The 25348-nt window shown below is 42.9% G+C and overlaps 1 protein-coding gene across 1 annotated transcript; it reads left to right on the top strand.

Moving 5' to 3' along the window:
• The first annotated feature begins 24400 nt into the window (after positions 1–24400).
• LOC115653535 (interferon alpha-2-like) lies at positions 24401–24901 on the top strand. Its single transcript, XM_030566927.1, has one exon. It carries the CDS (start codon positions 24401–24403, stop codon positions 24899–24901), a length of 501 nt encoding a protein of 166 aa, XP_030422787.1.
• Positions 24902–25348: the final 447 nt, after the last annotated feature.

Below are 25348 nucleotides of genomic sequence, written 5' to 3'. Positions count from 1 at the left end.
AAAATCTAGAGTGGAACTGAGTATTTTGGATCACAGGGAACTGGATAAAATGTTCTCCCAGAACTGGACAAGGTGTTTGGATAAGCCAAGTGGAAAAGGTCTTGAAAGGAATCTCAACAATATTGTAACTAACAAGTGGTAAAATGCTACTTCGGACAAAGCAGTTTGTAGCTTTGACACATAAAGGCAAAACTTTAAGTTAATGATTAAAATTACTGGATAATTTCAATTGAAGCTTTTTTTAATACAATGTCCATTAAACAAAAGTATTGCTTCTGCTAAAGCATGTTTGAGATATAATGGAATGTTTCTGTTTAAAGACAAATCTGATTTACTCTTAATTAATGTTACATAGTTAGAACATTTTATATTCCCACTTTAGTTTTCTTATAAGACAATTGGAGAGGAACCCTGGTGAATTATATCTGTCTCTCAAGAACCTTTCAGAAGAAATATATTGTTAATTCTTATAGCTACTCTTTTTTTAAAGGTCTGTGGCTGGAGAAGATATTTCTCTTGGCTCTATGAGGAAAATGAAATTTCAGACTCCACTGGTTTGGAAAGAGCTGTGTATGTGATCTTCTCTGGGTCAAAGGCAGTGCTAAAGCCCAGAAGTACTGAGAATCACAGGAAAAGGTCCCTTAAGTAGTATTAGAGATATGTCTATTCAGTTTCCTTTCAATGTCTTTGTCAAGAGGACGATGAGAGAAAGTTGAGATACCAGAGCCTGATGATGGGATTCTTTAAACCCATCAAGTCAAAGTTACCGAGAACACAGAAATACCTCTGTAGTGCTGTTTGTCCCATGGTTACAAAACTGCACAATTTTTTTGGGGGGGAAGCATTTCTATTTCTGTATGAAATGGTCTTTCGACTTACCCCCTTTCGTTCCTCTTTTATTCCCCTCCCCACCATTGCTTCTGCACTGACCACTCTCAGATTTTGTGTGGGGGCAGTTGGTTTAATTTTATAGTGCAGCATGAGTCATCTTCTAAGTTAACACCGTATATACCACAGGATAACATGGCATGCTCTGAAGGCCCCAATTCTGAAGATCCTGTCCCACTGCTTTGACAGGAGCAGGATTGGGCCCACCAATAGTAAGCTGAGATATGATATAAAGTGGGATCACAAAAGAAGTCAGACGTGAACTGGTATCATTATTGTAGTTTGTGCCAATAAGAGTCAGTTACTTATGTACATAAAGAAGCCACTGCAGCAGATTCCCTTCTCCTTGTTTCTGCGAAAGTGTGGATCATGAAAAGAAATCCTGTGACAAAGAAAACTATCAATACAAATACTAAGGTCACTGCACACCTTGAGTATGGGATGGGAGGGCGCTGCATCACTGAGCAGTGCACTCTTTGTTAAAGAAAGAAGATGAGCTAGCTTTGGCTCGCATCCTTCTTTCTAGTGGTCTGTCTGTGGAGCCAAAATACTGTTTCCTCAGTCCAGCCAGCTAAAGAATCTGAAAAGTTCTGCCTCAGGTTGTTAGGCCTTGTGGTTTAAGGCCCAGGTCAGGGACTTAGAAGATGTGAGGTCTAATTCAAGCTCTGAGCCATTTCACTGTGTGACCTTGGATATGTTATGCAGGGCCAAAGTTGTAGTGGGGAGAGGTCCTGGCCTATGCAGTTACCTCAACAGCATATGCCAATAGTTATTTAGGTATCTGAACCCCCATTTACACGTCATTGTGCACACATATTTAAGTGTCCAGACCTTGAGCCTCATTTCAAAAGCTGATTCTTGATCTCTCTGTGCTTCAGCTACCAATCTGCAATTATAATACTTCCTAATCTCATTGGTGTGTTGTGAGGCTTAACCTGTTAACATCCTCATATGGAAGACGAAATCCTCATATAGACAGATGTGTATGTCCCACAGATGCATGATCTGCCTATAGGAATTATTATATTAGGAATCTCAGGAACGTGGGCAAAAAAGAGGAAAAGTTTCTCTCTGTGCTTACAACTTTTATGCTGCTTTGATCTCCCACCCTCTCTCTCTTTCTCAGCTTCTTATTGAAGGAACATACATCCACACCATGTAGACGTCAAGCACAGGAGTTTATTACGCACAGCGCTAGCAGAGTATCATCTTGATTATTAGGCTCAGACACCGCAGAACAATTAATTACAATAAACTATATAGGGTGCTCATTGGGCAGAGAGAAGCAATGGGGATGGGTTTTCCCAAGCCCCTGGATAGGTTCTAGCAGCAAAACAAGAGAAGCACAATAAACCAATGGCCTAAAAGATTACATAATGGTGCCACCCATGGCCCAAATTAATGTCTTGCTGACACATAGGTAATTACCCCCAAACTATGTCTATTAAAATGTACAGGTTAAATCCTAATTTTAGAGTTCAGGGGAATGAGGTAGCAGCTCTTCCGGTTGACCAATAGGTACATTCATGGAGATTTAAAGCAAAAAAGTATTAATTAGTTCTTAACAACAACAATTCTTTATAAGTTTACCTTTGCATTTTTGTGAGCTAGGATTGGCATACATCTGTGAGGGAAAGGTGTCATAACTTATGTCAATCATATTAGGCCTCTCCCTGAACTCTGTCTGGGATCTGAGGGGTATTGTACCACTATCTTCTCCCTGCATTAGGGAGTAACCATGAGGCCTCTCTCAGTGCTTCATATGTCTATAACTCATGATAAAGATGCCCAATTACATTCTGAGTTATGCTGACTCTGCTCAATGACTTGAAACACACACAGTTATCTGTTTACCCCAGCTTTCTCTTAGCTATGTATTGTTTGTTAGCCAGCCCTCATGGCCCAGGCCAAACTGTGGACTCAGGGCCTATATGAAAAGTTCTTAGCAGAAACTGCAGTTAAGATCTTATATCGGCATTAAATGGATTATGGCCCTTTATTATCTTAGGAGAAACACCTGCAGTTGTATGACCACTTCCATAGTGCATCTAAAGAAATGAAAGCAAGACAAATCCACTACTACAGAAGGGAAAAAAGATAACATACATTCATGCATACACAATCCTGGGAAACTATGCATTTTAACTCTATGTACAGTTCTTCATACAACAAAGGCCATATCTTGTTCAAATTCAACTGATCAAGGTGAGCAAAAAGTAGCAGTCAGCAGTGTAATAGCTGTTGAAATTAAAACAGTTACATTAGCCTTTCAAATAGAAATCAAGATATTTCCCAAAAGTATGAAGCTGCTCAATCCAGTGCATGCAAAGACAAAATATTGGATTATTAATAAATAATTAATGCAAATCTCCCACAATTACCTCTGATCCCTTTACAAAAATAGGATCCAATTTTTAAAAAATGAATAGAGCCCAATTGTGTAGTTTTAGGCCTTGCAGCAACATGTGAGATAGGGGTTGGGCATATAGGCAACCCCATTCTTCAAAAACTAGAAAGATATGCATGCACATAATTAATGAGCCATACATTTTTAATTTTTTACATTTTTAATTTTTTGCATAGAACAAAGCTCTGCCAAAGTGTTGCTGCAGTTCTGCATTTTTCCCCACCAGAGGGCACTGTGGCGCAAGAACAGCAGCAGCTCTCAGCAGAAAATAACTTCTGCAGTTCTGACTTTTTTGTCCACCAGAGGATGCTGTGGCAATAGACCACAGCAGCAACTCCAGGCCAGTGAGGGAGGAGAAAGAGCCTGCCTTCTTTGCAGCGCCAGGTCAGGAGACAGGGGGTATGGGGAGACAGACAGTGTGGGGCTGCTGGGCAGTGGCGTAGGCAGGTTCTACCAGCAGGTGGAGCGAACACATTAAAAAAGGTGCCAAAGCAGAGAAGGGAAAAAAAAAAGAAAGAAAACCCCAAGTCTTGCAGCTGAAGACTGAAGAACTTGCCGCTGAAGACCTGGAGCAGCTGAAGGACCCACCGCTAAATTGTCACCGAAGATCTGGACTGCTGGGGCGATGTAAAAATTAAAAAGGCACCACTTTGGGGGAATGTGCTCAGTGGGGAGCAGCTGCTCCCCTGCTCTCCCCCAGCTATGCTACTGCTGCTGGGGGGGGGGGTGTCATAAAGGGGATCATAAGGACTAGTTGGGGAGGACAGACGGGCAGGGGCTGAATGGGACTGGAGGCACAGGGCCACAGTGGGGAGGAAGGACCAAGGCCACATGATGGTGGGGGAGGAGATGTAGAGCTACATAGGGACTGGGGAGTGGCTGGGTGGGGGCACAGAGACACATGGAGACAGGGGGAGAGGTGTAGGGCCACATGAGGATAGCGGGAGGGGGTGTGGAAGGACATATGTGGATAGGGGATGCAAAGACACAAAAGGGTGCAGGAATGCATGGGGACAAGGGCAGATGTGCCTAACTAAATGGGAGAAGCAAGGGTTCAGTCAGGGTCTACATGGAGGAATCTCTCCTTACCCCGCACCAAAAAACCTGTTCCATACTTTTCTCACCCATACCCAACAATTCTCCAAGTTCACACCCAGACTCCTTCCCAGCAATTTACTTCCCACTCCCTCAGCTCCTCCATTACCCCTGACTCCCCCAAGTCTTTAAACTGCTTCTGAGGCATGTGGGAAATATGGTTCTGTATTGTAGTTTAAATGAATTATTACTCAGAGTTCTGTATTAATATGCCTAGCACGGAATCTATTTGTCAAAAAAAATCTTTCCTAAATCATTTTTGTTGTCTGTATTGCTAGAGACATACTTGCTGACAGGTATTTTGAAATAAATGACCAAAAATAATTGAAACTGGTGTGACTATATTATGTTATTTTTGTCAAATAAAATATACAGAATTTTAAACTATTGTGTGCAGAATTCCCCCAGGAGTAATGTGAATTTGGGAAAACGAGAAAAGTAGGTATGAAATTAAAGCACCCAGTCCAGGTCTATCAACCTACCAAGAGAGAGAAACTAAGGAACCTCTGCACAATAGAAAAATAATCTTAATGTCCAGTATGTGTAATTATCTCCACCTTTGTGTACATATTTGTACAATGTGCATCACTGTGGCAGCTGAATACGTTGTGAGTGGGGGTTGGTTTTGTTTGAAAGAACAACAGATTTTTTTTAAAAGGTACAAGAAGTGATTGTGGGAGATCTGGGTAAGTTGTTGTATACTCATTAGTTATCCCATTTTAATTTGGTAACAGTGGACTGAGTAGCTTCCTAATTTCAGGAAACTTTCCTTGACCACTTTAAAAGGCTGATGTGAATGTTTTAAAGAGGGAAATCTAATTGTTTATTTCAAATGCCTTCAGTAAACAAAGTAACTAGAAAAAAAATTAGTTTGTATCTCACAAACAGGGATGGCTCAGGATGTTTTGATCAATAATCTAGTTAGAAAAGTCTATTGCTGTTGATTTTTAATAGCTGCCTTAGTGGAAAGTTGCCTATTGGATAAACTCCCAGACTGACAATTACAGGGCCGCCCAGAGGATTCAAGGGACCTGGGGGCAAAGCAATTTCAGGAGCCCCTTCCATAAAAAAAAATATGTTGCAATACTATAGTAACATGTATTTGGAAGTGTAAAAAATAACTAATGAAATACATTCAAAAATTAATTTGTAATAATTTGAAAATACACTAAATGCATTATTTAAAAACAAAATGCTTTAATGGTATGTAAACATTTACAATTACATGATGGGCTGTTGCTGGGTGATGGTGATTGTTGATGCCAATGGGCTGTCGCTGCCTGGGGGTGGTGCTGCTGTTGCCCAGGGCTGGGTGGGGAGCTGGGCTCTGGGTTCGGGGGTGCCTGGCTCACAGGGGCTGGGCTCAGGGCTGTGGGGCGATGGGGTCGGGGGGTGTCATGGTATAATTCCCCACTCTGAACCTTAGCGTCCAAAAGATAGGGTACCAGCATGAATTCCTCTAAGCTCAATTATCAGCTTAGTTCTTGTAGCACTGCCACCAACCAGGAATTCCAGTGCCTAGTATACTCTGGTCACCCCAAAACCTTGTCCGGGAATCCCCAAGACCCAGTCCCTCTGGATCTTAACACAAGGAAAGTAAACCCTTTCCCTCACTGTTGCCTCTCCCAGGCTTCCCCTCCCTGGGTTACCCTGGAAGGTCACTGTGATTCAAACTCCTTGAATCTTAAGCAGAGAGGAAAATGCACCTTCCCCCTCCTTCTCTCTCCCCCTCCCAGACTCTCCCTGAGAGAGAAAGTAATCCTAACAGAGAGAAAATTAACCTCTCTCTCTCTCTCTCTCCCTTCTCTCCTTTCTCCCCACCAATTCCCTGGTAGATCCAGACCCAGTCCCCTGGGGTCTCACCAGAATAAAAAACAATAATCAGGTTCTTAAACAAGAAAAAAGCTTTTAATTAAAGAAAGTAAAAATTATCTTTGTAAATTTAAGATGGAATATGTTGCAGGGTCTTTCAGCTATGGACACTGGGAACACCCTCCCAGCCTAAGTATACAAGTACAAATTAAAATCCTTTCAGCAAAATGCAAAATTTGAACTCCTTCCAGCCAAATACACATTTGCAAATAAAGAAAACAAACATAAGCCTAACTAGCCTTATCACCTAGTACTTACTATTTTGAATCTATAAGAACCTGTATTGGGGAGATTGGAGAGAAACCTGGTTGCACATCTGGTCCCTCTGAGACCCCAGAGTGAACAACCAAACACTAACAGCACACACAAAAACTTCCCTCCCTCAAGATTTGAAAGTATCCTGTCCCCTGATTGGTCCTCTGGTCAGGTGACAGCCTGGCTCACTGATCTTGTTAACCCTTTACAGGCAAAAGAGAGATGAAGTACTCCTGTTCTATTAACTCTTACTTATCTGTTTATGACAGGGGGTGTCCGGCTCAGAGGGGCTGGGGTCAGGGGGTGCCCGTCTCTGGCCCCGGCCCCTTACCATTCAGCTTACCCCCTCTCCCAGACAGCGCTGCAGCGACATGGTGTTCCAGCGGGGCCTGAGTTCCTGCCGCTCGGCTGCAGCTTGCAGCCCCACCCCCTTGCCAGCTGAGACACTGAGGGATGGGGGGGGACATGGAGACAGGAGGAGGAGCCTCCAACATACTTGTGGCCCGGGGAAAGTTGCCCCACTTGCTCTCCCTCGGGCAGCCCTTTTTGCCGCTGCTGCAGCCTGGGCTCGGCTCCAGGGGACCCCGCCTCCCTCCCTCCTTCTCCGGCTCCTCACACACTCTGGGAGCCCCTTTTGCCGCCGCCGCAACCCGGGCTCAGTAAGAGGGGCTTCTGGAAGTCCATTGCTTCTTGTCCTATCCTCAGAGGTTAAGGAGAACCATTTTTCTCCCTCCTACCTCCTTGCAGTAACCTTTTATGTACTTGAAAACCGTTATGAATGAAGGATATCAAAAAAGTTACAAAACAATTAAGAATTTTAAAAGAAAGGAGTGGTCCTTTAACATTGCTGACATATGTTTGCTGTATATGTATGTGCTTCAACTCTTTTCTGATCAAATCTCATCTCTGAACCCTAACATGCAGCATAACCACAGTATAATAGCAGAACAAATGTGAACAAGAACAACTTCCAAAAGAAAAATGCTATAATGTTAGAATGAAGAGAGAGATTTTTGGTGGTCTCAAGAGGTTCTCAAGCCCTGAGTCTCCCTGAAGGAAAAAGTGCCCAGGTGACAATCCAGAAAATCTTCCAAAGCATTTCCTGCTGCTTTTGCAAAAAAAAAAACAAAAAAAACAAAAAAAAAAACAAACCTCTCCCCTAAGCTACTTGAGATGGGACTTTCATTCAGAGATTCCAACCTAGACTCATCAGCAAGTTGGGCATCTGGAGACATGTTTGGTTGCAATGATAGGAAATGGGATTCTCTGACCAGGAAGAAGGGCCCCGGGGGGTGGGGGGGAAGGATAGTTTAGTGGCTTGAACATTGGCCTGTTAAACCTGGCATTGTGAGCTCAATCCTTGAGGGGGGCCCTTTAGGGATCTGGGGCAAAAATCTATCTAGGGATTGGTCCAGCTTTGAGTAGGGGGTTGGACTAGATGACCTCCTAAGGTTCCTTCCAACCCTGATATTCTATAACCTAGAGCTTAGGAGCATGAAACTGAAGAGATAGCAATTATTTCCTAACAGAGAAGCAGTTCAGCCTCAGTGCTGGCAAGAGAATCCAAGTAGAATTAGAAAATTTTCAATTATAGGACAAACTCACAAAGAAGTTTGGAAACCAAAATTTTTAGAAATACAATCTGAAATCTATTGATATTTTATACATCATGTGAAATGAGATGCAGTGGAATTTTAAAAGATGTTGCTACTATTTATGTGTGACAGGATATTTATGGAAGTCAATTTTTTATTTATTCCTCTTATTTATGTATTTTACAAAGATATTTATTTATAAATAAAGTATTATTTTATACAAAATGGCAACCTATACTGGTAGTGGTTTGTATTACATACCTGTTTAACCAAATAGTAAATAAATGAAGAATGAGAACAGAAAAAAAAAACCTGTAATTGTCCAGCCTTAAAGCCCCAGTTCCACAGAGTACATATGCATGTGACTAACAAAGTCTATGACCCTGTCTGTGCTTCTGGTTCAAAATGATCCAACTCCTCTGCAACCATGTCAAGGCTGATTCCCCACTCTGGCAGTTTGACCTTGGATTGGTAACACTGCCACCACTCAAGTGCAGAACCCCTGTGAGAGCCCAGAAGGCCAGCAGTGGGCCGGCCCGCCGCTGGCCTTGCAGCAGTTATATCCAAACACTGAGTTGGTAAATTTTCCTATCGGCCATCGAAAGGGGAGGAGGTTGCATTTGGATGCTGGCAGCATTTACCAAGCCCAAGTCAGAGAGAAGCTGTAATCTTTGAGTGTAATACAAGCCTGGAGTGGCAAATATTAATCATTAAAATCCTTGCAGGCCGCCATCTTCTGCGCTCAGAGTGACAGAGTGACGATTACCTGTCCTGAGGGCCTCAGCAAAAGCACACCACCATTTACCACCAACTAATTATTATTGCAGTACTCTGGGAAACTAAGCAACACACAGTATCAATATACGACAGTAAGACTCACATGCAACGTAACAATATGAATAAAGCACCTCTTTGTCACATCTCCCCCTCCAAGACCAAACTGAGCGGGGCCACTTTCCATGAAAATGCATCAGCACTACCCTGAACATGGACCACCTTCATGTTATAATCCTGAAGCTGGAGACTCCACCTCAGGAGCTTTACTTTGGCCTCTTTCATCTGCTGTAGCCACATTAGGGGCGAATGCTCAGTATACACAGTGAAGCGCCGCCCAAATAGATGGCTGCAGCTTTTTAAGGGCCCATACCATGGCCATACATTCCTTTTCTATGGGTGCAGAATCCTGCTTCCCAGGCAGCAGCTTTCTGCTCAGGTACACAATGGGATGTGTCAGTCCATTTCTGTCAACCTACATTAGCATTGCACCCAGCCCTTTTTCTGAGGCATCCATGAACACCATAAAGGGCTTGTCAAAATCCAGGTTTACCAGCACCAGGCCCTTGACCAGAGAGCCTCCTTCAGAGCACCAAGAGCCCTCTGGCACTGCTTGGTTCAGACCACCTTCAGTTCAGTAATCGGGGTGACTATGGAGCTAAAGTGGGGCACAAACCTCCGGTAGTAGCCTGCCATCCCAACGAAAGCCTGGACCTGCTTTTTAGTCTGAGGAGCGGGCCAATATCTCATCACCTCCACCTGGGCCGGCATTGGCTTTAGACACTGCCCCCCACCTTGTGGCCCAGGTATGACACCTCCGACATCCCCGTCTTGCACTTCCTAGCTTTTATAGTCAGACCTGCATCCCAGAGCCCGTCTGGCACTTGTTTAACCTGGGTCACATGACTAAAAATGCCAAGATTATCAATATACGCCAGGGCAAAATTCTCCATCCCCTTGAGTAACTGGTCCACCAGTGTAAAAAGGGGATGCTGAATGCTCCAAGGTCAGACCCAGGAAGGTCAAAGCTGTGTAAACTTCTTGCCCTGGAGACAGTATGCTCAAAGAGAGGAGGCTCCCCCAGAGTCCTGACTGGCTTCATATGGAGTAGTTCCAGAGCATTGCCCGGTGACTGCATGACAACGGGTGGCAGTGGTGGGATCAAACTGCACCCCGTGGAGAAGAGCATCCTCCAGTAAGTGACTGGGGAGCAATAAAACAAAGGGAGATTAGCAAGAGATGTGCATGCTGGAGGCTCCGAGAGGTGCGGCTTAACCCCCGAGAATGAGTGGACCCCCAAGAAGGGCTGTCGCACTGAAGGGGTTCCTCCCAGGGCTTGTGGGGAGCTGAGAGCGCACAGGCCTGTGAGTCCATGAACCCTTAGGAACAGCATGGAGATGGCCTATAACCATCTCCTTAAGAAGGACATACGGCTGTGCAGAGAGAGAGAGAGAGAGGGCTGCGCACTGAAATAAATTCACCAGGGCTCAACTAATTACCCAGTTGGAAGAGAATTATCACTGTAAGAAACCGACTCCTGAGCCAGCTGGGGCTGCAAGAGAGGCTGGGAGCAGTCAGGCAGCCCCAGAATTCATCTACCTGACCAGCAAGGGATCTTCCTCACCGAGTTCCCCGTTGGTGGAGCTGAGATAGTTGCCTCAGTTTAAGGCATGTTTAAGGTTATGTTTAAGCCTCTGACTTTACGCAGCATAATGCTAGACTTGATGCCTAGCAACCGAATATCTCATGCAAAGAGAGACTTTTAACTAATTTAACCTTTTAAGAACATGAACCTAAATCTGTCAAGTGTTATCAAGAAACCGAGATTTTTAATAAGTGGATGTAAAGAGAAACACAGGAAGAATTAAACTACCAAAACTTAAACCTGCTGCAGTATATATCTTATTTGATAGCATACAGAAGATGAAGTGGACTAAGCAGTAATAGTGGCAAACCTCAACACTACTTAGTCACAGCAGGAAGTTAAACAGCCTCGGTTTAAGGAAGTGATAAAGATGCCTTCCTCTCTGCCTTTGAGAAGGCCTGCAATGTGCACCAGGTTGATCCTGAAGACAGGCTTCAGCATCTCACTCCCTTACTGGGTCCCAAAGCCACAGAGTTGTTCAACATATGGTGTTTCAACATATTCTCACCAGTAACCGCACACCGCACCATAATAACTCTAGCTCAGGAACCAATCCATGCAACAAACCTCGATGCCAACTCTGCCCACATATCTACACCAGCAACACCATCACAGGACCTAACCAGATCAACCACACCATCACTGGTTCATTTACCTGCACATCCACCAATGTAATATACGCCATCATATGCCAGCAATGCCCCTCTGCTATGTACATCGGCCAAACTGGACAGTCTCTACGGAAAAGGATAAATGGACACAAATCAGACATTAGGAATGGCAATATACAAAAACCTGTAGGAGAGCACTTCAACCTCCCTGGCCACACTATAGCAGACCTTAAGGTGGCCATCCTGCAGCAAAAAAACTTCAGGACCAGACTTCAAAGAGAAACTGCTGAGCTTCAGTTCATCTGCAAATTTGACACCATCAGCTCAGGATTGAACAAAGACTGTGAATGGCTTGCCAACTACAGAACCAGTTTCTCCTCTCTTGGTTTTCACACCTCAACTGCTAGAACAGGGCCTCCTCCTCCCTGATTGAACTGACCTCGTTATCTCTAGCTTGCTTGCTAGCATATATATACCTGCCCCTGGATATTTCCAACACATGCATCTGAAGAAGTGGGTATTCACCCACAAAAGCTCATGCTCCAAAACTTCTGTTAGTCTATAAGGTGCCACAGGATTCTTTGCTGCTTTTACAGATCCAGACTAACACAGCTACCCCTCTGATAATGGACAAGTTACTGAATCAGAAGGCATATCTGCCTTCTTTCAGTGGGTCACTTATATAGCTGATGGTCCTTAATGGGCCATCAAGCAGGCTAGGCAGAGCTGACACCAACTTGTCTGGGGGGGTCACCCAGAAGCATAACAGAAGTTTGAAATACAGACAGTATAGAGCCAATATTCATAACTTCAACTACAAAAGTGATACAGATATAGAAATAGCATAACCAGCAAACCATAACTTTGTCTTATATAAAGGGGGTCAAATGGGGTATCTAAGATTTGGTGCCACTACAGGACTTTGGTTGCAACAATGATCTATACAGTCCCAGTTCATGTCAATAATGTCACAGGGAGAAGGGATTCCTGTACCGGGAATGGGCTCCCCAAGGGAAAGTGAAACCGTGGGGGATCAGGAGACAGCTAGTGGTCCCCCAGAAGTACTGCCACAGTACTGGCCCATAATATCCCTCTCTCAGGACACCAGGGAATCCAGTGCACCAGGCAGAGGCTGCTACAGAACATTTTGCTGGCCCAGGATATTTGATGCCGTCCAGCAGTACTGCATGTCCTGCGACCCCTGCCAGAGGGTGGGGAAGGCCTGGGACAAAGGGAAAGCAGCTTTGGGGCCCCAGCCCATCATAGAAGAGCCTTTCCAGAAAGTGGACCCCTCAGCAAAGCAACCCGGACAGGAGAAGAATACAATCTGGTGGTGGTAGATTTCGCTACTCACTATCCTAAGGCTGTGGCCTTGTCCTCTATTGAGGCAGACACTGTGGCAGATGCACTGATGACCGTTTTCAGCAGAGTGGGGTTCCCCAAGGAGGTCCTTACAGACCAGGGCTCCAATTTCATGTCAACTCTGCTCCAGTGCTTGTGGGAGAAGCGTGGGGTCTGATACAGCTGGACTTCAAGCATATCACCCTCAGTCCAACAGTCTGGTGAGGAGATTCAATGGGACGCTAATGATGATGCTGAAAACCTTTATGAACCAGTACCCACAGGACTGGGACAAGTATTTACCCCACCTGCTGTTCACGTACTGGGAAGTGCCCCAGGAATCAACCATGTTCTTTACTCCTGAGTTGTTGTATGGGAGGAAAGTGAGGGCACCCCTGCACTTGCTGAGGGATGAATGGGAGGGGAAGGCCTCCTCTGATGGAAAATCGGAGGTGGAATATGTACTCACTTTCCTGGAAAAGCTCACTGAGCTCATGGACTTGTCCAGGGAAAATTTACCCTAGGCCCAAGGGAAGCAAATAGGTGCCCTCTCCTATGCTACCAGGGACCAGGTGACAGTTCTCATTCTCGTGAGAAAGAGAAACTACAGGCTGCCTGGGATGGGCCCTTTAAGGTCATCAAGCAGCTGAATATGGCAAACTATGTAGTGAAACCCTTGCAGACAGAGTCCATGAAAATGTTACATTTCTTCTGGGATGATAAGAACCTCAGTAGCTGAACACATCTTTATGAAACTTATTCAACATAAGAATGGCCATACTGGGTCAGACCAAAGGTCCATCTAGCCCAGTACCCTGTCTTCCAACAGTGGCCAATGCCAGGTGCCTCAGAGGAAATGAAGAGAATAGGTAATCATCACGTACTCTACCCCATCGCCCATTCCCAGCTTCAGGCAAACAGAGGCTACAGACACCATCCCTCTATCCAATAGATTTTGCAATTTAAAGCAGATTCAGCCAGTCCCTTAACTGTCATCATAAAGACACATGCTGGACATGCACATTAAAGAAGCAATCTGCTACAAATCAGTGGAACAACTTTTACATTTCTACCTTTCTTGCATGACTCTCAGGGCCAAATGTTTAACAGACCTCCTTAAAGACTTCCTCAACATTTGTAGGCAGATGTATGTGCGTGGCAAATTGGTCAGTTACATGTAGTTTCTGGATTTGCATAAGACTTTGTGCAGATGCTGAGGTTTGGCCATAAAAGATCTGTTAGCTAGCACTCAAAGAGGAAACTAAAACGTACTTCTAAAGCAGATAGGTAATTTATTTACTGGCTTTGAAATACTGGCTCCACCTCTTCAGTATCTACTGCCTGTCCATTAGATATTTTTGTTAGTGACCTTCTGGGAAGGGCTACTTTTATAAATAAAATATTTGCATGCCAAGAAGGGACACCATCAAGGTGAGTTGTCCTAACTCCCTACAACAAGTTATCATGTGTATGTTAAATTGAGGGGAAAAACAATCAATAAAGAAACCAATTTTTGTTTTATACTTCCAGGTATGCATAACAGAAGCAGGAAACAATCCCCCTGCCCATCCCAGATGAAGCCCTGGCTGCAGCAATACATGCCTTTACCGTCCACTCTACTTCCTCAATCAGCCCAATCTAGATGAAGCTTCAACTGGTCCAGCATGCTGGAACTACTCCTGACAGCATCACCTTGGCAACAGCTTTTAGGCCATGTTCAATGCCCTGCAGTGTCTCCCCAGTGCAAGATTTGCTTTGAGGTCCTACCCCTTATCTATAAAGCTCCAATAATGGGAGCTAGATCAGGGGCTCTGTGCAACCCTTCAAGAACATACCAATCCACACAAAAAAATATGACTGACAGAGCTTGGAGGGGAAAAAGCAACACTCACTGGTCAAGTTACACTTCCCTCTGGAGCTGAGATCCCTTGCCTGTGGAGCATCCCTCTGCTGGAGATCAGGAAAAGCCCATATATTTTACAAAATAAAATGCTAGAATATCCTTGGTCTGCCCCCAGTAGAGGACAATGGGGCAAACTTGAAAATGTGTCCCATTCTATAAATACACAATATACCCCATAGGGCTCATTTTCTATACAGCAATGAACAATTCTTTTTTGTTTGTTTGTTTTTTTAATAATGGTGTTGGCCACCTATATAAAGTACTATGGGGATGGTGGTTTTACTAATAGCTAGGGTAGATAAATACTCTGCAGTAGCTGGACATGGCACCAGCTGCACAATTACCTAGTGCTTTTATTTTGTGAATTAGATTGGGGGGATGTGATCTTTTATTTGGGTTTATTTTCTCGTTTGGGGAAACGCTGCTTGCTATGCTAGTGAGCAAATGAGTCAGGTGATCTCAGGTTCCTGTGCATGTATGGAATAGGCACATGCATGTATAGAAATGAACTGATATCTGCATGGATATGTTCTGCTTCACCCCACCCTCCTACTTCTTTCATAGATTCTAGGACTGGAAGGGATCTCGAGAGATCATCGAGTCCAGTCCCCTGCCCTCATGGCAGGACCAAATACTGTCTAGACCATCCCAGAGAGACATTTATCTAACCTACTCTTAAATATCTCCAGAGATGGAGATTCCACAACCTCCCTAGGCAATTTATTACAGTGTTTAACCACCCTGACAGTTAGGAACTTTTTCCTAATGTCCAACCTAAACCTACCTTGCTGCAGTTGAAGCCCATTGCTTCTTGTTCTATCCTTAAAGGCTAAGGTGAACAAGTTTTCTCCCTCCTCATGACACCCTTTTAGATACCTGAAAACTGTTATCATGTCCCCTCTCAGTCTTCTCTTTTCCAAACTAAACAAACCCAATTCTTTCAGCCTTCCTTCATAGGTCATGTTCTCAAGACCTTTAATCATTCTTCCAGCTCTTCTCTGGACCCTCTCCAATTTCTCCACATCTTTCTTTTGCTGTCCAGCATGTTGAGAGTGACAAACACACAAGCAATCCTGAAATAAGCAGGTCATGACTTCAGATGGGTAGTGAACTGGTAAAAAAAAAAAGAAGTATTTAAGAAAGCATATAATTACAGGAAAGTTTAAAGTACACAGTTTTTGGAGGGAGTAGCTAAATCAGGGCTAATGAAAGGGAGTCATTTAGACATACATGCGTACCTGGTTGGATGGTCTCTACACTATGCTGTTTAAGACCCTCTATCAAGACTTTCCAGGGCTTGGCATTTATACCTGGGAAGAGGAAGAGTTCTGCTCTTAGGTTGAAATAATCCTGGGAAATGTAGTTCAGGAAATGACTACAATCATTTTAATTAGCGGAATTGCAGCATCAAGTCTGTTCTATTATCCTGAGCTATGTCTCAGAACTGTTCTACCATAAAAGATCCCACATTCTGTCTGCCTTTGAAGAACATAATTAGGGCATTGACAAACATTTAGCATCAGATTTTCAAAAGGCTACAATGGTGGGAGCAGGCAAGTATGGAGCACTTTTGAAAGTCTGGCCACTTCACTAAAGCACCCAAATGGGAACTGAGCTCTTGAAAATGTGGCAACAAGGGATCAATGCTGCTACAGCACACACTTTTAGTATCTTATTTGTAACGTTTCCCACTGAAGTCAGGGGGACGACTTGTGGAATAAAAGTACTGCTCAGTGAAAGTAAAGGGGAGAGGAAGCCAGCCCTTAATGTGCAGAATGTGCCTTTTCTAGTTTGAAGTTTATTTATTGTTCCAAAGCAGCACAATCTATGTAGAATAAAAAAATAAAGACACACCACATTTGGGCTAGGCCAGGAGCTAAGTAAATTCAAATCTTACCAACAATACTTATCCCATCCAAAAAAGAAGTTTCAAGTAGGCAATCTTTGATTTCATTTTGTATGAAATTTCTTCCAAAGGACTTATGGAATATGGAAATAAAATTTCAAATGCAAGTGGAACCTGCAGTTATTCCCGCACTGCCTTAACCTTGGATCCAATATGGACAAAGTAAATCACTTCATATTAATTTGTTGCTGAAAGAACCGCTTCTGCAGATAGGGGTCTGGCAGCACATGTACTCACACAATATCAAAGTGGCCAAGGACAGTCAGTCATTTACTGTTTGCCAGAGGTGCTATCATCAGTGAGACTGCCTTGGAAGGAAGAAGGAGCTGGATGTAGACTAGGGCTGAGATATAGCACTTACCATGAGGTGTAGAAAAGACGACAGTGGACAAGGAAAACTACAAAAATATAGTTGTTTCAGACATGCTGCAGTTAAAGTAATGTAAGAAAAAGCATTGTAACAGGGTTTACTCACCACTCTGCACTTCCTCATGGCCAGGCATGGCATCACAGTCTCCTTGTAGGGTAGCAGCCCTTGTCAACAGTCACTCTGGGACTGTGGTGGTTTCTTTCAGATAACTCATCCCTCCAGCCAGGGCACAGTCTTTAGCCCATTCCTTCCAGGGTTAGCTATCCAAACTAAAGATCAAAACTATCTAACAGAAATAAAAAGCTTCCACCCTCTCCACAGCTCTTCTTCAGCAAGGTCACATTCAGCCTGTAGCCCCCTTGCTGGGCTCAGCTACTCTTGTACACCACTTCCTTGGGGATGGTAGAGGAATCCAGTCTCAACCTCATTTCTGGGTTACAGCCCAGGGCCCTGTACTGCACACCTACATCAAATCGTCTACCAATATTGCAGTTTTCCCAGCGCTATTTCCTTCCTTCCTCACTTCTTTCCTTCCTTTCCCTTCTGGGTCTCCAAATCTGTTCCCTGATTATCCCAGGTGCCTCCTTGCTCACTCAAAACCCTGCAGGCATCTTCTGACTCCCAGCATTTTCTTTCCTCCAGCCCTTCCTCAGCTGGGCCCACTCAGCAGTTAAACCTGAAATCACCTAATTTCTCTCAGGTGGGCCCATTCTGTAATCAGGGCTGGTTTAGTCAGGGGCTCTCTATTATCATCTCCGAGCTCTGGATGATCTCTGAGTGTTGATCTCTCTCTCTCTCTCTCTCTCTCTCTCTCTCTCTCTCTCTCCACTCTCTTATCTGGATTCTTCTAATGATATTGGGCCAGCCAACATTGCCATGCTGCATTCCATGAGCTGAGGATCTGGCCCATTGTTCTCATGTCTCTGCCACCCTTATGTTGACTAGTACAATACCCCACAAGCAACCCCCATTGAAATCAGTGTTAGGAGAGTGAGGTATTACTCAGTGTGAGTGGGAATGGCAGAATCTTGCCTATTATGTCTAACTATTCTTTCTACACATAGCAATGTAAATTAAAGGCTGTTTTCTAAATACTACACTTTTAAAAGTAGATTTTCTCCCTGCCTAATGCAGCTGCCATCTTGTCCTTAAGATACAGCATGTTACAGTCACTGTGTTTTCTCTGTCATGGAAAATTTCTATTTGTTCAATCTTTGGGCCCAATTCTGAGATGTGCTGAGCACCCACTAGTTCAGTGGGAGATCAGGGTGCTCAGGACCTTGCAGGAAGCAGTTAGTGCCTCTCAGGGTTAAGCCCTTTCTTTGATGATTTTTCCTTGACCTGAATGAAAACAAATCTAGACTGAAGAGTATGTTTTACTCTGTGAGTATGAGCATGAAAAACATCGTTCCTGTGACTTAGAATCACCTTTGTCATACCCTGTGGTGGTTCGTTACCTTATGTAAGTTTTTGTGTTTAGGTAACAACTATAGCACCTCTGCCTTGTCTATTTATGTCCTTCTGCTTGTACGTCAGTCTGTGTTGTGTCCTATCTGTCATATCAGTGCACTTACATTTTCTCATACATTATACAAAGAAGTATCTGACAGATGTTCAAGGAGCAGATTTACACCATACAGATTTATACATAGGGAGACTCGATGCATTCTGATTCACATATTTAGCATATCTTTTTGAAAATCATAACGTTTCAACATAGAAGATAGTTTAACATTTCATTATTTTGCAAATGTCAGTTGCATACATGCTGTAAATATCTGTGCATTTGACCATCACCAGCATGAATACACAGTCAAGTATTTGAAAACAATCACCTTGCTAGGTATGAAATTGTTCTTTTGTGTAAGGAGTTGTGTTGAAGGATTGCCATGTTGTCAGACATTCAGATGAATATAGGCCAAGATGAGCTTGTCTTTTAGCCAAAAAGTTCCCCAAGGTTGGAAAGTCCCTCGAGGGAAATTAGGATTAAAGGGGTTTATTTGATGGCCCTTACATGTTATCTAGCACAGTTTTGGTCTAACAGGGAGATGAAGCTGTCCATAAAAGGAAAAGTACAGGCAAGCTTGACACAGACCAAGAGAGAGGAAAAAGAGAAGAAATGATGTGGGAAATATGCCATGAATTTTGTTGTGGTGCCATAATTGTTAGATGAACAGTAGGCGTAAGGGAAATATAGAAGACAATTATTTAGACCTAGTTTGAAGATCTGTTATTTTCTAAAAGGTATTTATGGACTGGACAGCCCAGCGTTTGGCATTTTAGAAAATCTCTAGCTTTGTGAAACAGTTTTTATGATGGTGGCAGTGTTACCTGGGGTTCTTTCAACCCAAAGCTCTTGGTAACTTTTACTCTCTGCGAGGTGGTGTCAGGAAATAAATCTGGGGAGACACGGCCATCTGACCGATAGATGGCTGGCAGAACCAGGACTACACAAGAGTGCTTTCACTTAAAGCTAAGCGGCAGCCCGTCTGCCGCTGGGGAATGCAAGATGCATCCAGAGGGAGAGTCCCATCCTGAAGAGTCCCACTACCTCAAACTTTTCCCCTTATTTTATACATTAGTAACACAATGACATGCCCCTTAAAGAAAATTTGTTAAGCAAGCAGTTTCAGTGGTCAAGAAAGAGGTTGTCTTCTGATTGTTGATTAACCAGGTGTGGGTTTTTCCCAGAGTTTGCAGCCTTGAGGTCCTAATAGATATTCCTGAGGGCACATCCTACTCTTCTAAAATGCATGTATCAGCAACTTCAATACAATTCTTATCAAGAAGGACACAGGGTCAAGCTGCCCTTTCTGTGGCACCCAAATCCCCCTCCCCTCCTGCCTTGGTCAAGCTAAGGCTGTTCCATGGCTACTTTATGGCCTGCTGACTTGGCTGCTCTTAGCAATAAGCAATAGTGGTTTAAGGCACTTTACTGATTCTGAAATCTCCCCATACAGCAGGACAAAAAACATTACAGTGTCAAGTGGAATGGCGAAAACATCCTCCCCAAAACCAAAACGGTGGAACAGTAAACTGCGTGCCTTGTATAAATATACAGGGATAAACATGAAGAAAAAAGACACTAAAAATTGTGAAAAAAAACCACCACAAGAAAAATATGTATTTCACTTTCTGTGTTTTTTGACAGGTGGGATATGAATTTCCTCCACGTTAAGAATCAAAAACAGATCCAAAAATCAGTAGGTGTGCTTCTTCCAGATCCAGTTATAAAGTAGCCAAAATCTCATGAGCAGGTCTAAAAATGGGATTTTTTTTTTAGTGAAAAGAGTTGGTGCCACCTCTGGCCTTGCTGACTTTCTTAGTTTCCTGCAGATGCCAACAGACTAGGCAACAACAGTCTATTTGGATGATCTACATCTGCTTTTTCTATCCTATGCTTTTTCCCAGTTTAGTCATTACTGATGGGCAGTTTACATAAAGCCTCTGAAGACAGTATGTAAAAGTGAAGAGTTAAAATGGCCTGCTTGAAGAGAGGTTACATCAAGTTGCTTCTATGCTTTGGCTGGGCCAATGTTTTTCTTGCCTATTCTGTCAAAGTAAAGTGTCTACATTTTATATGCTAACCTCTAGTGTTTTCATTAGAGCAATTTCCCCCCCTCAGCAGGTCATCCAAGTTTGGGAAATAAAGAAAAACCATGATGCTACTTGTTTGTATTATAGTGTAATATACCACCATTTTCAATCTTGTGTGGCACATTATCGAATGCAATAAAGTATGGGATCCTATCTGGGTTAGCCTCACTCCATATCGGTTTTGCAGTTTTGACATCATGCCTTGGTGCTTCAGAACAGTTAGCGTGCTTGATCTTTGCTTTAGAATTAGGCAAGGAAAAGTGGTCAGACAAAAGGATAAAATAAGATGGCATGGATATGGAATTGACAATTTTGCCATTAGTCAAACATGCAGCATTTGGTTCATGGCCACGCACATACATTGTGCCCTGTGCAGAAGATGACAACTATGTATTAGCAACTTGGAATGCATTAGCTGGTGCATAGCTTTGCCACTTTGTTTGTGAACAACATTTCCTTGGGCAATGTAGTAGTGTGGGGCATCTGAACTGCACTGTTTAACATTATCTTGAGCACTAGATAGATGCCCTGTACTTGGGGAAAGGATCACCACACCTTATTCTGGCCCTGTATCTGCCTAATCCTGAGAACTCCCAGGTTATTGCTTTGTTAGGTGGAGCACTTGGTTTCCATTGCTATTTGTCATTAAACTACCCTAATTATCCAAGGATCCAGGATTGTTCATTCTAATCCAATGTGTTCAAATACATTTGAAAAATTTGGTAAAAGGTTGTAAATAAGGATTAAAAACAAATCAACACTTGAGCTTTTTTTCTTAAGCTTGAGAACATGCTATACATTGTACATCTTAAGTTCATCTACTGCTGCTTATCTACCACATGTCATCACTGCTTATGACATTAGAAACAACTTGCTATGGAAGTTATTAGGTCAGAGAAAGGGGAAGATTATGGTATGCAAATATCCTTAGCAAGAAAATGAGGCAAGAAATACAGAACACATGGGGCCAAATGGTGCCACCTCTCAACAAATCTAAAAAAACTTGCTTTGGGTGGAATATTTAACCCCTTAGCCTGCTGGGTTGGCATGGAATAGCTGCACTGGTGCTCTTGTGGTACAGACAAATGGGGTTCCTATACACCTCATACGTTGGTTGTCACCTACTGCAGCACAGACCTGTCTAGTGGCTACACCCGCAGCCCTCCATTCTGTTGCAGAGAAAGGCACGACAGAGTCCAAGAGGCATAGAGACTTCCCAGCACACACCCTGCTTTCAGCACAGTACAGCTATTCTGCTTATATTCTGCTTTCATTTATAAACAGAGGGTAGGGCAGCATGTGTGACTTAATGTAGTGGTTAATTAGTTTCTAAAATGTTTGGGAGGTTTTCTACTCTAGGAGGTGCCAGCTTTCATTCTTTTACACAGCAAAACTGAGCAAAATTGAAAAACATGTCATCTGAACTTGTGGGGTCTTGCCCAAGAAAAGCAAGTATGTCTTAGACCACTTCACCTATTTACATAGTAGAGACAGTCTCCCTTTGTACAGCTTATAGCATATCTAGAGTATCTTATATCCTGAGATGCAGGACTGAAGGACATAGGCCTGGGAAAGACTTCTGTAACCACATTTTCAGTGTGTATATTTTCCTCACATAATGTGCCTGAACTGTTTTAAGCATTTTGCTCAATTTTACATAAGGTGGTTACATCTTTACAAAAGGAAATATGATCTTAAGTATAATGTACATGTACAATGTAGCATGTGCAATATAAAGTGATGCTTCATGGCCAATGCAATGTTATAACAAATATATACATATGGGACTCAGTTATGGCTCTAAGAGTGGGAGGGGAGCTGCACTGCCTGAGTGGTGGAGGTACAGAACGTCACACCATGAAAATATTCCATTTCTTCTGGGAGGATTAGACCCTCAATAGCTGAACACATCTTTATGAAACTGTCGGTCAGAGGCAGCAGTGGCCCTGGCCTTGCGGCCAAGCAAGTCAGTACATAGAGCTTTCCTCTGGGTGTCTTCTTATGGAAAGGACCAGAATATCCACGGCTACATGCTGAAATGGAACCTCAATTACGGGGAGTGGGTAGAGTGGGGCCTTGATCTGGTCATATTGCACCTGGGAGCCATACAAACTCTTCTTCAACGTCTAACTTCTTCATTACCCCTACAGTGCAGAGGAGAACCTCCTGACAATCATTCCATCACATTGTTTTTAAGCTGTGCTACGTAGAAGAACCTTTTAATGTTCTTAAGAGCTATGTGATGTTATCCATCATCTATGACTTTAGGTCTTCCTGTGGGAAAGCCAACCATAGGTAGATAAAAAGGGAGGAAAACACAACTAATACATCCCCACTTAAGCTCACCCTTATCATCTCACTAGCAGGCAGGAGGAAACAGTTTGCCCCACTTTCATCATAGAAATAGATGATGTGATGGCTTCTGCACAGAACACAAAATCTTTCCACACAGAGCACCCAAGTGGCTGCATCACTTCTAGGGCCTAGTCAGACCTGCCTTCCAGTCCCTGTCAGTGTGGTTCCATTACAGCCACCTTGCCAGGGCTGCCCCAGGCTTAAACAATGGGTGCCGAGGGTGGAAAGCTTCAAGTAATAAGAATGACAAAAAGAATGGTCTCATTCATATACTGCATTTGCTTTCAGTACCCCGCAACATCTTCCCTTGGTATTTCACCCTGGTGTGGAATACAGATGCCCAACACCCCTAGAAAGTCATGGGAGAATGGGGAGCATAACCCAGGGCAATCTAGTGGCTCTGGTAAGTCTATTTTCTCTGCTTTGCAGAGTGTCTTTCAAAAATTTGACGCTAAAATCTCAAGTTTCTTATAAAAGTGCAGGAAGACTTGGGAGACTCTAACCAAATTAGTATGCACAAAAATGTTTTCATGGTTTTTTCATGTGATTTTTCTTATTTAATTTCAGTGTTTTCTTCTAGAATTAAAACACATTTCCCTGCCATGATGGAAACTCCAGCACAAAAGTCTGTGCTAGGGCTTGAGAACCAGACAATGAAATGTGACCACAGGAAGTGAAGAGAATTAAATAAACTAGAAGAATTTTCCTGCCCAAACTGAGGAGAAGGCAAATGTTAAAAGAGAAGGAACCAGCAAAAATGGTGAACACTGAATTTTATTTTATTTTTTAATTATTTGAATTCTTTCATCCCAGGGACACAATTGGTAAAAAATACATAATGGGACTTCTCTGCATAACCTCCTTCTGACCACATTATAAATCATAGTCATCCATGTGGGTACCTCTCTAGCATGTTACTATACTAATTGCTCATCCTGTTTTATAAATTAGTCTCAATTTTTCACTATTGTCACTATTGGAGTGATCAACAGGACATGATATTCACACTTTCCAACTGCAACTATTCATCAGCTACAGTATGTATATAAAGACCTGGAAATAAACAATGAGTTAAGGTTTCATTTTCTCAGAGCATTCTAGCTCCTGTGGTTTCACAGAAGGAAAATACCGATGGTTTGTGCTGTCTACATTTTAAATGTGCCTTCTAAATTGGAAGAAATGGTTAAAGTTGAGATTTGCCAATATTTCTGGCAGGACTAACTCTTTCCTCCCATATTTACTTCCTCCATGTCTAGCAACCTTTAAATATTCCTAAACTATTTCTGTCTCTTAAATGAAGGAGTTTATGAATAGGAAGTGTACTGGCTGATGACTTTGAGGTCTTTTCCGTACCATTTTGGAATTGTGGATGATCTTCTTATATTATAAAAATTAATGTATGATAAAAAGGCTGTATGTGTGTGGATCCAGCATGAGTTAGCAGGGTTGTGTACTGTCATGGGTGGTCACTTTCACAAAAAAGGAGGAGGAAACGTAGTAAAAACTAGAAAACAGCAAGAAAAACAGAAAGAAAAACTCTGAAACCTCCAAGAAGGAAAATGTTGTAAACAGAAAATGATCAAAGAAACATTCTCCAACCAAATACTTAAATTCAGAGACATGAAGGAAAGACACAACAATCTACATAGGAGCCTCAACAAACTCCAGGCTCAAGGTTCCACACAAAGAAAAGGACTGTATAGACATCATCACGACCTCCAGGTGTTTGCTGCATGTTTGCCTCACACTGCTCTTCTCCATTGAAATCTCATCTCAGCTCTGTACCATGCTTCACTTCCAGCAGAACAAAGTGAACAAAGAGAGCTTGGAGCTTCTGAAGAAAATGAGCGGAATTTTCCCCTCACAATGCATACGTGAAAGGACAGCTTTCAAACCCACCCAGGAAGTTTCCCAACTCCCACTGTTCCAGAAGGATAATGCCAAGATGGCAATGCAAGAGATCCTCCAAGAGATCTTCAACATCTTTAGCAAAAACCTCACCCAAAGTACCTGGGATGGGATTTCTATAGTCAGGTTCCAAAATAGACTTTACCAGCAAATTCAGCAGCTGGAGGCGTGTTTGAAAGCACAGATGGAGAAGGACTTAACCAACCCAGAAAGTGAGGACCTCCAGCACACCAGTTGGAGAGTGAAACAATACTTTCAGGGTATAGATGCTTTCCTGAAAGAAAAGCAATACAGCCTGTGTGCCTGGGAGATCATTCGCGTGGAAATACCCAGATGTTTTGTACTGACTGACAAACTCAACAGAAGCCTTAGTAACTAAGGTACAGTACCAAGCTTTTCCCTGTAGTTAATGACCTAACATTAGTATAATTTTTACAGCTGAACAGAGATAGTGGATATTTTATATCAGAGGGGTAGCCGTGTTAGTCTGGATCTGTAAAAAGCAACAAAGTACACATATGTGGAATCCTCAGGCACCTCACCAGCACTTTGGTCATCAGATAATGATACTTTCCTCCCTCCCACACCACAAAGTACACTAACTTCGACATATGTAGTGTGTTTCTATGATTATCATCATTGCTATTAATTAATCTGTCCCCATGAGAACTATTTCTAGTATTCCAAGTTTTGAGAAGCTTCCTAGAGACTTTTAAAAAATATTGACATACTAAATGACTTGCGAGCTTATGTGTGGAAAAGTTATTTTCATTTAAGGTTTTGAGATCAATTCAATGAAAATTATATTTTTTCCCTTTGTGTTTCA

Source organism: Gopherus evgoodei, chromosome 6 (assembly GCF_007399415.2).
Source record: "Gopherus evgoodei ecotype Sinaloan lineage chromosome 6, rGopEvg1_v1.p, whole genome shotgun sequence".
Lineage (NCBI taxonomy): Eukaryota > Metazoa > Chordata > Testudines > Testudinidae > Gopherus > Gopherus evgoodei.
Note: the sequence above shows the minus strand (reverse complement) of the source record. Positions and strands in the feature narration are given on the sequence as shown.